General features: G+C 22.8%; 2 protein-coding genes across 2 annotated transcripts in view; one reads left to right on the top strand and one right to left on the bottom strand.

The window, feature by feature from the left end:
• LOC117179835 (protein masquerade) overlaps nucleotides 1–1,367 on the top strand; it is an 86,269-nt gene extending 84,902 nt beyond the window's left edge. Inside the window, exon 11 of the mRNA XM_033371981.1 lies at nucleotides 804–1,367. Coding sequence (XP_033227872.1) covers nucleotides 804–971 — 168 coding nt within the window. The 3' untranslated portion in view covers nucleotides 972–1,367. The remainder of the gene's footprint in view (nucleotides 1–803) is intronic.
• A 9,485-nt stretch (nucleotides 1,368–10,852) lies between these two features.
• LOC117179751 (kinesin-like protein Klp61F) overlaps nucleotides 10,853–12,715 on the bottom strand; it is a 62,921-nt gene continuing 61,058 nt past the window's right edge. The window contains exon 14 of the mRNA XM_033371823.1: nucleotides 10,853–11,865. Coding sequence (XP_033227714.1) covers nucleotides 11,755–11,865 — 111 coding nt within the window. The 3' untranslated portion in view covers nucleotides 10,853–11,754. The remainder of the gene's footprint in view (nucleotides 11,866–12,715) is intronic.

Genomic DNA, 12,715 nt, shown 5'->3' with positions numbered 1-12,715 from the left:
ACGTACTTTATTGCACTCTAATATATTTCCCGAAGTTTCAGCTCGATATTTTACTTACAAAAAAAGTTCTTAGGTTCAAAAAAACATTCAGTGAACTGAAAATAAAGTACGTCAATAAAGTACGTTTAGGTACTGCATTTTGATAGAAACTTCACTGAAAATTATTTCATCTTTTTTTCTGAACCTCAACATTTTTTGAACGTTCGAACTTTTTTTATACATAAAATATCGGTCTCAAAGTTTGAAAAATGCAAGAACCGAAAGAAAACTACGTTAAAGTGCAAAGTTTAATAATAAAAAATGTAAAAAAAAATATTTCAACGATCAATTCCAACGGCATCAGCCGGTAACGTTGTACACGAAAATACGAACTCTTTCGAGCCTCGTCTAGTGGCCGCCAGGTTTCGTATTTTCGTGTCGGCTGATGCCGTTGGAATTAATTGTTGAAATATTTTTTTTTACATCTTTTATTATTAAACTTTGTACTTTAACGTAGTTTTCTTTTGGCTCTTGCATTTCTCAAAGTTTGAGACCGATATTTTATTTACAAAAAAAGTTCTTAGGTTCAAAAAAACATTCAGTGAACTGAAAAACTGTCGTCGGTAATATAGGTATTTAGCTGTGTCACATGCCCTTAAGGTTTTTTTTTTTGGTCTAAGTAGACCTGGCGCCCGGCAACTAAAAAGTGTATTTGGATTTTTTTTTGTTTTGTTTTAAATTATAGTTGGGAACCGAAAGTTGTAACGGCATTAAGCGAAATTTTCGTTATAACCTGAAATCTAATAATTAATTTTCTATTTCAGGGCGATGGAGGAGGACCTTTAGTTTGTCAAGACGACGGATTTTACGAATTAGCGGGATTAGTTTCATGGGGTTTCGGCTGCGGCAGAGTCGACGTTCCCGGTGTTTATGTAAAAGTTTCGGCATTTATTGGCTGGATAAATCAAATAATATCCGTGAATAATCTTTAGCTCTTTTAGTTTGCTCATATATGCTTATTTATTGTATCATTGTCATATGAGTGCGCATCTAGACGGTTGGTCCTTCATAAGCATTAAGCATCGATGCACAGAAGAAGCGAATTCTAAAGCCGGAATCGAAAATTATTGACCTAGACTTTAGCGTCGCAGCTGTGATATTTATTAATTTCCAAGAGCAAAATTTAACTCCACGATTAATTAATTATTTATGATAATTAGCGAACGCTCGAGGTTTCAAATTGAAACTCAGGTATCGAAGATGTTATATAAATGTGATGAAGGTGTTTGAACGAATGGATCTGTCAAAAGATTTATAAGGAGACTCATTTGTCTCGATTCTGTTTGTCACTTTTTCTATATTCAAGTCACGATCGAATCCATTTTAAATCGCGATTCTTTTTTAGGGATATTTTTTTATTTAAGAGTAAAATGACTATTTTTTGCCAATTTTCAGTTTATCTAGTTTTTGCACTCTTTTCAAAATCCAACAAAAAAAATAATAATACAGATAGTATTGTTATAACGATTTTTTGAAAAAAAAAGAAAAAACAATTCTCAAAGAAACCATCTTTTTCGTGAAACTTTTAGATCTTATAGGTACTTAATATAAATTTATCACTTTTTTCATTTGTAACCGATAATAAAAAAAAAGTACAGCTATTTACGATAAGTTTTCTTTATATATTACCTATCACTTCTGAAAATTTTAACTAAAAAAAGATAGCTGTGTTGAGAAAAGTTTGTGTTTTAATTTTTATTTTTATTGAAATTGCTTTACCTTTTTTTATTTATTGTTTCTTTTTCTCATCGGTTCGAAAAGAGTACAGAAAAACTTGATAAACTGGAAAAAGAAAAAACCTCAAATCTATAAAAATGCAAGGGCAAGGGGTTTTGCAAAAGAAATAAAAAATAATATGTTTTTCTCCTGAAAAACATAAACATACCAAATAGGAAATTAATAGTTAAGTAGTCTATATTAGTACCGATTATTCTTGAAATTTCATAAAAAATGGGGTCTATGAGGCATTTTTCTTATTTAAAAAAATTCTTAATAGATTTGCCATTTATTATTTATTTTTTATAAATTTTGAAAAAGTGCAAAAAGCTGGAAAAACTGAAATAAGAAAAGCTTTAATATTTTTGAAAAATGGCAAATTCATATTTTTAATTGGAAATTCGAATTTTTTGTAGAAAATAAATCTTTGTTTAAAAACTGATTTTCCTAGCTGAAAATTTAAATATCTGAAAATTTAAATATTTTGTTTGAAAATTCGTCCTTGTTGCTATTGATCTTTTTTGTTGAAATTTCATCATTTTGATTGAAAATTCATGTTCTTTTTTATTCAGAAATTTATTTTTCGTGGGTTGAATATTCATAATTTTAGTATAAAAATTTACCTATTTTCTAGAAAAGTGTTTGTTTTTTCGGGTTGAAAATAAATTCTTTTATTACCTGCAAAGTTAAATATTCACTTTTCAGTAGAAAATTTATCTTTTTAGATTAATTATTTTTGAGAGAAATTTATCATTTTGTTGAAAATTCGTTATTTTGTTGTTAAAAGTTAATTTATTTAACTGAAAATTTTACTGTTCTTTTTTTATTACTATTTTACTATTATTACTATTTACTTTTCAGTTGAAAATTTTTCTTTTACAGATGAACCATTTATGAAAAAAAATTTAACAATTTTATTGAAATTTCGTTATTTTGTTATTAAAAAATCATTTTTTAACTTAAAGTTTTACTGTTCTATTTTTTATTATAAATTTACCTTTTTTTACTTGAAATAAATGCATTGCTTCTTGTAGAACATTAGTTTTGTTGCTTGAAAGTTCATCCTTTTGGTTGAAAATTCACCTTTTTTTTGGTAAAAAATTAATCTTTCTGGTTGAAAATTTATGCTTTTGATTGAAAATTCATCTTCTTGGTTGAAAATTCATCTTTTTGCATGAAAATTCATTTTTTAAATGAAAATTTCACTCTTTTTTTTAATTTCTTTCTTTTTTTAGAATTTTTTTTTCGTCAAAAATTCATTTTTTTGGGTCGAAGATTCATCATTTTTGAAGATTTCATAATTTTAGTTTTAACTATTTACTTTTCAGTTGAAAATTTATTCATTTATTTTGTCGTTAAAAGTTAATTTTTTCAACTTGAAAAGTTTTTAATCCTATTTTTCACTTTGAATTCACCTTTTTCAGTTAGTTTTTTTTTTGTAGAAAATTAATCTTTCTGGTTGAAAATTTATGCTTTTGATTGAAAATTCATCTTTTTGGATGAAAATCCATTTCTTTGGTGAAAATTTCACTCTTTTTTTAGAATTTTATTTTCGTTAAATATTAATTTTTTGGCTTGAAGATTCACCTTTTTTTTAGCAGAAAATTAATCTTTCTGGTTGAAAATTTAAGCTTTTGATTGAAAATTCATCTTCTTGGTTGAAAATTCATCTTTTTGCATGAAAATCCATTTTTTTAATGAAAATTTCACTCTTTTTTTTTTAATTTCTTTCTTTTTTTAGAATTTTTTTTTTTCGTCAAAAATTCATTTTTTGGGTCGAAGATTCATCATTTTTGAAGATTTCATAATTTTAATTTTAACTATTTACTTTTCAGTTGAAAATTTATTCATTTATTTTGTCGTTAAAAGTTAATTTTTTCAACTTGAAAAGTTTTTAATCCTATTTTTCACTTTGAATTCACCTTTTTCAGTTAATTTTTTTTTTTGTAGAAAATTAATCTTTTTGGATGAAAATCCATTTCTTTGGTGAAAATTTCACTCTTTTTTTTAATTTCTTTCTTTTTTTAGAATTTTTTTTTCGTTAAAAATTAATTTTTTTGGCTTGAAGATTCACCTTTTTTTTGATAGAAAATTAATCTTTCTGGTTGAAAATTTATGCTTTTGATTAAAAATTCATCTTTTTGGATGAAAATTCATTTCTTTGGTGAAAATTTCACTCTTTTTTTCAATTTCTTTCTTTTTTTAGAATTATTTTATTTTCGTCAAAAATTCTTTTTTTTTTTTGGTTTAAAGATAAATAATTTTGGAAGATTTCATAATTTTAGTTTTAACTATTTACTTTTCAGTTGAAAATTTATTAATTTATTTTGTCGTTAAAAGTTAATTTTTTCAACTTGAAAAGTTTTTAATCCTATTTTTCACTTTGAATTCACCGTTTTCAGTTAAAAAATTTTTTTTGTAGAAAATTAATCTTTTTGGATAAAAATTTATTTCTTTAGTTGAAAATTCTTTTTTTTTTGTAGAAAAATCAACTAGTTTGAAAATTCGTATTATCAGAAAAGTTATTCATCTTGGTGAAAAATGCATATTTCTGGTTGAAAATTCATGTTTTTGGTAAACATTTTAATATTTTGTTAAAAAATAGTTCTTTTCTTTTTAAAATGTATACCTTTTTAATTAAAAATTAATTATATTGGGCCAAAGAAATTTTTTTTTGTGTTAAAAATTAATTTTTTTAAACTGAAAATATAAATTTTTATTTAAAAGTGCTATTTATTAATTGAAAATTCATTTATTCGGTTAAAATTTGACTTTTTATGGCAAAAAATTCGTTTTCTTGGATAAAATTTCTTTTTTTTCATAAAAAAAATTCTTATTCACATTTTGTTACTTTTTTCCGTAACTAATTTTTTAAACTGAGAATTTTACTATTTTGTTGAAACTTGGTATTTTTTTTGAACATTTTTTGTTTTTATTTTATGTTAAGTTGATTTTTTTATTACTTTTTAATTCCTTATCACTTCTGAAAATTTCAATGAAATTATTGACAAGTAGAATATATTAGCTATTATTACTAAAAAAAAAAAATAGGGATTTTGAGACAAAATTTGTTTCTTATTTTAAGAAAATCTAAATACCATTTATTATAATTTTTTTTATTATGTTTTGAACATTGAAAAAGTTAAAAAATGAATAAATTTAAAGAAGAAAATCCTTAATTTCACGGTTTTTAATGTAAAATTGAATAAAACTCATTTTACCCTTAAGATTTTAAAATATTCTTTAAAAATTTTTAAATGTAAATTAAAGAGATACGTGTCTTCTTATTTTTTACATAAAAAAAATAACATACTTTATTGAGTTCATGATTTGAAATGGATTCGTTTTAATTTTTCTTTCGATTTTTTCAATTGATCGTAATCTTTCATTCAGAATTATTTTGAAACTCATCTTACTCTTAGGAACTCTTACTAATTCATTTATAATAGAGCATTTGTAAATATATAAAATATCTATTTTGATATATTTTTATACTTTTGAAATTAGTCTTTGAAATTTTAGCTAAAAAGAGAAAAAGTTGTAATCTATCTTGCTTTGTATATTAATGCGTCGTTATAGTTCGCGAAAAAAATGTAAAATTCTCTAAGCGTCTTTAAGTATTTTTAAAATGTCGAGACTAAACAAAAAACAATTGTAATTTCGTATATCAATTGTTATATTTAGTGACTATATAATAGCCTTTTTCTCAATTTTGAGCGTCATCACTGTACAAATGTATTGACTTCATTAAATATAATATAAATTATATTCAGTAGTATCATTTTTTTTTATAATTATAAGTAATAATTAGGAATAGAAACAGAGATAGAATTTAAAAAAAAAAACACATTTATGCACATGAATACTAATTTCATGTAGGTCAGCTTAAATTAAATCTAAAAGTTTCGAACAGCTTAAGTGAAAAACTTTAATTTAATTTTAGTTATATAAGCTGCAATCTCATTGGATCAGAAAAATTGGAAAAATTTGAAACACTGGGAGAAGAACAATCTTTTAATATACAAAAATAAAAAAGGCAAGCTTTTTGCAAAAAAATAAAATAATTTTTTTCTCCTGCAAATAAGAAAATGCCAAAAAAGGACATTAATGGTAAGTATAAAATTTAAGAAATGTAAATCTTTATATTTAAAAAATGGTAAAATTCAACTATTTAGATGAAAACTCATGTAATTTAGTTAAGAATTCGCTTTTTTTCAAAAGAAAATTGATCTTTTTAGTTAAAAATTAATATTTTAGGTTGAAAACTCATTTCTTTGGTTAAAAATGATTCTTTTTTAGTAAAAAAAAATTGATATTTTAGGTTGAAAATTAATTTCTTTGATTAAAAATTGAATTATTTTCTTGACAATGGGGGGGGGGGGGGGGGGGGGGGGGGGGGGTCAACATTAATCCTTTTAGCTGAAAATGTGACACTTTCATTTTTTATTGAAAATTTATCTTTGTTAGTTGAAAATTCATTTATTTTGTTGAACGGTCGACTTTTTTGGTAGAAAAATAATCTTTTTGAATGAAAATTAATTTCTTGAGTTTAACATTAAACTATTTAGCTGAAATTTCGTATTCTTTTAGTATAAAAATTAACTAAGTGTTTGAAAATTCGATTTTTTTGGTAAAAAATTGATCTTTATAGTTATAGATTTGTGTGATTGGTTAAAATTTCAGTATTATTCTTAAGATTAGGTCTTCTTTGTTAAAAAATGTTATATTTTAGTAAAAAATTAATATTTTAGGTTAAAAATTTATTTCTTTGGTTCGAAATTATTCTTTTTTAGTTGAAAATTCATTTCTTTGGTTAAAAATTATTCTTTTTGAGTAAAAAATTAATATTTTAGGTTAAAAATTAAATTACTTTGGTTAAAAATTATACTTTTTTAGTAAAAAAATTAATTAAACTATGTAGCCGAAATTTCGTGTTCTTTTGGTAGAAAAATTAACTAATTGTTTGAAAATTCGATTTTTTTTGTAGATAATTGATCTTTGTAGTTTTTAAATTTGTGTGATCGGTTAAAATTTCAGTATTATTCTTAAGATTAGGACTTCTCTGTTAAAAAATATTATTTTTTATTAAAAAAATTAATATTTTAGATTGTAAATTAATTTCTTTGTTTCGAAATTATTATTTTTTTAGTTCAAAATTAATATTTTAGGTTGAAAATTCATTTCTTTGGTTAAAAATGATTCTTTTTTAGTAAAAAAAATGGATATTTTAGGTTGAAAATTAATTTTTTTGATTAAAAATTGAATTATTTTCTTGACAATGGGGGGGGGGGGTCAAAATTAATCCTTTTAGCTGAAAATGTGACACTTTCATATTTTATTGAAAATTTATCTTTGTTAGTTGAAATTTCATTTATTTTGTTGTTGTTATCCCTGATTCGATCATATTATAAATTTTTTTTGTTTCATTATGGGTTGCAATAACTGCATCATTTTTTATTATTTTTATCAATTTTAGCGATTCCACTATTGGTTGAAAATTCAACTTTTTTATAGAAAATTAATCTTTTTAACTAAAAATTTATTTTTTGGGCTAAAAGTTTAACTATTTGGTTGGACATTCGTATTTTTTTGTAGAAAAATTAACTACTGCTTTAAAAATTCGAGTTTTTGTAGAAAATTAAGCTTTCATTAAAAAATATAATTTTTAATGAAAAATGTAAGGATTTGGTCTTTTATAATAGAAAAAGCAACTATGTGTTTAAAAATTAATATATGTTGTTGAATGCTTCAAATGCTTTTTTGTTGAAAAATATTATTTTTTAATTAAAAATTAAATTTTTTGGGTCAAAGGTTCATTTTAGTCCAAAATTCATTTTTTTTCTTGAAAATTTAACAATATGCTTGAAAATTGTGGTGTTTTTTTCTTGAAATGTCATTCTTATAACTGAAAATGTGACAAATCGATTTTTTATTAAAAATTCATGTTTTGGTAAAAAAATCAATGAAATTTTGAAAATGTATATATTTAATTGAAAATACGACTTTTTTGTAAAAAATAAATCTTGGATTGTAAACTAATTTTTTCGGAACGTTTAATTATTTGGTTGAAAATTTTCCTTTTTGTTAAGATTTTTCATCTTTTTGGTTAAAAATACATGCCTTTAGTAAAAATTGTACGATTTTGCTTTAAAATATTCTTTTTTAGTTAAACTTTCATTTTTGATGTTGAAGATTGTTTTTTTTTTCGTCGGAAATTAATTTTTTAAAATAAAAATGTGACTTTCGTTTTCATTGAAATTTGATCTTTTAATGAACAATTTAACTAGTTGGTTGAAAATTTGTGTATTTTGTTGAAAATTGGACTTTTTGGAAGGAAATTAATCTTCTTGAATGAAAATTTATTTCCTGGCTTGAAAATTAATTTGTTTAGTTGAAAATTCGTCTTTTTTGTAAAAAAAAATCAACTACACGTTTAATAACTCATATATTGTGTTAAAAATTCATCTTCATGTTTGAAAATTTCAATACTTTGTTTAAAATTTTTGTTTCACTAAAATTTTTTTTTTAATTAAAAATTATTCTTTATTTTTAATTAAAAAAATTTAAAAAAAAAATTAATTTTTTGTTGAAAATTAATTTTTTTAATTGACAATTTGTAGAAAATTCGTCTTTTATGGTAGAAAAAAACCGTTTGTTTTAAAATACATATGTTGTAGAAAATTCTTTTTTTTGTGGAAAATTAATATTTTTCAATTAAAATTTATTTCTTGGCTCTAAAATTAAATTTTTTGGTTGAAAATTCTCCTTTTTTTGGTGGAAAAATCAACAACATGTATGATGATTTATGTATTGTGTGAAAAATTAATCTCCCTGTTTCAAAATTTAAATATTTTGTTTCAAATTAGTTCTTTTTCATCAAAATTGTTAGTTATTTTTTTTAATTAAAAATTACTCTTTCTTAGTTTAAAATTCTTTTTTTTTGTGTTCAAGATTCATCATTTTAGTTGAAAATTCAACTATTAGGATAAAAACTCATGTATTTAGTTGAATTTTCGACTTTTTTGTAGAAATTTATTCTTTGATTGGAAATTAATATTTTTGAAAATCAAAAATTGAAATTTTATGACAGAAAAATAAACTGTTTCTATGGAAATTCATTTGTGATTAAAAAATCGCCTTTTTTAGTAGAAAATTAATCGTTTTGATTGAAAATACATGTCTTTTGTGAAAATGTCACTATTAGGTTCAAAATGAATTTTTTGTTGTTGAAAATGATTCTTTTTTAATAAAAATTAATTTTCTTTGTTGAAGATTTATTTTAGTTGAAAATTAATTTCTTTGTTTCATGCATTTTTTTGAAAATTGGACTTTCCGGAAGAAAATTAATTTTTTTGAATGAAAATTGATTTCTTGACTTAAAAATTAATTTGTTTACTTGAAAATTCGTCCTTTTTGTAAAAAAAAATCAACTACACGTTTAATAACTCATATATTGTGTTAAAAATTCATCTTCCTGGTTGAAAATTTAAATATTTTGTTTAAAATTTGTTCTTTTTTCACTAACAAATTTTTTTTTCGTTAAAAATTATTCTTTCTTAGTTAAAAATTCTTTTTTTGAGTTGAAGATTCATCATTTTAGTTAAAAGTTTAAGTATTTGGCTGAAAACTCATGTATTTTATTAAAAAATCCACTTTTGTGTAGAAAATTAATTTTTGGTTGAAAATTAATTTTTTTTAAGCTTGTTTGAAAATCCATGTATTTTGTTGAAAATTTGAGTTTTTTGTATAAAATTAATCTTTTATTAAAAAATATATTTTTTTAATTAAGAATTTAATAATTTGGTCTTTTATGATAAAAAAAGGAACTATATGTTTGAAAATTAATATATGTTGTTAAAAATTACACTATTATGCATCAAATTAATTCTTTTTTGTTGAAAACTATTCTTTTTTAATTAAAAATTTAATTTTTGGGTTAAAGGTTCATTTTAGTCGAAAATTCATTTTTTTTCTTGAAAATTTAACAATATGCTTGAAAATTGTGGATTTTTTTCGTGAAAATTCATTCTTATAACTGAAAATGTGACAATTCAATTTTTTGTTACAAATTCATGTTTTTGGTAGAAAAATCAAATAATTGTTGACAATTTATATATTTTATTGAAAATACGACTTTTTTGTACAAAATAAATCTTCGATTGTGAACTGACTTTTTTATGAACGTTAATTGTTGGTGGAAAAAAATAAACCGTTCGTTTTAAAATACACATATGTCGTGGAAAATTCGCTGTTTTTGTAGAAAATTCATCTTTTTGGTTGAAAATTCGGGTATGGTGAAAATGTCACTATTATGCGAAAAAATCATTTATTTGGTTGACATTTAACCTATTATTCTGATTAAAAAATATATCTCTTAAATAAAAATATTACTTGCTGTGATGAAAATTTAATTATTTGGTTGAAAATTCGTATTTCTTAGTAGAAAATCAATTGTTTCAAAATTTATAAATTTTGTTGAAAATTCGAATTTTTTGTAAAAAAAAAAATTAATATTAGGCTGTAAACTAATTTTTTTTTAACTAAAAATGTAAGATTTAGTTGAAAATTCGTTTTTTATAGTAGAAAAATAAACGATTTCTTTTTTATGAAGAATGAATTCTCTCAACTAAAAACGTGACTATTATATCTCTTGTTCAAATTTGACCTTTTTTAGTTGAAAATTCGATTTTTTTTTTATAAAAAACAAAATCTTTGATGGTAATCTATTTATCGGCTTGAAATTCTAACTAGATGTTCAAAAATTCGTTCTTTTTAGTGGAAACAATAACTGCATTTCTGTGGTAAAAAAAAAATGTATTGCAATTTTTTTTTTTTCTGTTGAAACTTAATTTTCTTGACTGAAAATTAAACTATTTTGCTAAAAAGTTGTCTTTTTGTCGGGAAATTTTTCTTTTTATTTTATAGTAAGTTGACTATATTACCATATATTAAACATCTGAAAATTTCAGTGGAGTTAAGACCACTTTCATCTCTCATTTTCAGAAAATCTAAATAACTGCATCATTTTTGAATTATTTTATAAATTTAACTTTAAAAAATTATTTTCAAAGTATCGACTAAACACAATTGTAATTTCGTATATCAATTGTTATATTTAGTGTCTATATAATATCCTTTTTCTCAATCTTGAGCGTCATCAGTGTACAAATGTATTGACTTCATTAAATATCATATAAATTATACTTGGTAGTATAATTTTATGTTTTATAAGTAATAATTACGAACATAGACAGACATAGAAGTTATAAAAACATATATGGATATGAATACCAATTTCATGCACGTCAGCTGAAATTAAATATAAAATTTGCGAACGGCCGAAGTAAACACTTTCATTTAAATTTAGTTCTCTATAAGCTGCAACACTTTAATTTTTCAAAGACGATCTTTTATTGCAATGTAAATTTTGCATCTTTGACATTGCTGAAATAGTTTTGCACTGAATTTCTCGGATGCTCTTAAAAGTAAATTTTGCAAACGTATATATACCTCACTTTATACAAATAAAGAGAAAAAAGAAATGTTATTACACAGTAACCTATATATTTTCCTAAAACTATTTTTTTTTTAGGATAAAATATGAATGATCATCCAACTCGATATCAATCACTTGTCGAGAGTCTTTCATTAGATGCAGATAAGAATTGGATTCTTTATTAAAGAAAGTTGATGATGTTGCTTTCCAATGCATCCTTAAAAAACGTAATATTTTCCGTAAAAGTACGAGATGGGTTCAAACAATCTCGTCTCCTTTAAAAGTAGAAAAATGATAAAAGCAATATTTATCTCGCGAAGAAGATCTATAAAATAGATGGTAATACCTACGTCGATATAAAAAAAAATATGTATATATGATAGTAACAATGCTAAAAAGGTAAAAGGCATCGAAACATTTACCTACAAGTACAAAACTAACAAAGTCAAGCAAATATTTCATCGAAGATGCAAAAAATATAATTTACCCCTATGTAGATAAAATTAGTTGCAACTACCAAGAACCCTTCGACTCGTCTTTATCTTCGATAATCGCTTGATCTTCGAGCTGTTTGGTTTGACAAATTCCTCTTCGTCGTTTTCCTTGTCATTTTGCTAAAAGAAAGTTTATTTTTGTTATTAAATTAGAATTTAAAAGCTTAATTATACGTAAAGTAAAATTAAATCCGGAAAATTATAAACAAATTTAACGAACAAATGCAGTAATCAGGCATTTTTCGGCAGAAAATTATTATTATTTTTTTTTTTTCGATGTACATTTTTATAAATTAGGAACTTTATGATAATTCCAGAAAAATTCATCATTTGATGATTAATATATGATTTTTCAAAAACAAATTTAATAAACAACAATTTTTTAATTAGGATATCAAACAAAATTTTTTTCATCGACAGATGACCGAATGATGCATCTCTTTATTTGTATTTGTTCTTTAAAAAATGGGACGACTGAAAAATCCCGAAAAATAAAATTCCCGACACTGTAAAATTCCCGAATTAGAAAATTCACGAATAATAAAATTGCCAAAAAATAAAAATACCGATTTGGAAAATTTCCAAATGATAAAATATAAGAATAATAAAATTACCGAAAAATAAAAATACCTAATTGGAAAATTCCCGAATAATAAAATTTCAGAATTATAAAATTCCCGAATAGGAATATTCCCGAATAATAAAATTTACGACAGTTTATTGTATTACCGAATTGGAAAATTCCCGAATTTCAACAATTAGAATTTTGTTTAAGCATATTTTATTGATTGCAAATACAACAATAAGATATTAGTTTCAAAAATTAATTTTGACATTTAAAATTTCGAAGCTTATTTTTTTAATTAAAAATAGCAATAATTTTAAATAAAATATTTCTAGGTAACACATGTTTTTTTAATGTTCACAGTATTTGAAAAAATACAAAAAGCGTTCGCAAAAATAAAATTAA

Source organism: Belonocnema kinseyi, chromosome 9 (assembly GCF_010883055.1).
Source record: "Belonocnema kinseyi isolate 2016_QV_RU_SX_M_011 chromosome 9, B_treatae_v1, whole genome shotgun sequence".
Lineage (NCBI taxonomy): Eukaryota > Metazoa > Arthropoda > Insecta > Hymenoptera > Cynipidae > Belonocnema > Belonocnema kinseyi.
This window is presented reverse-complemented; position numbering and strand designations above follow the sequence as displayed.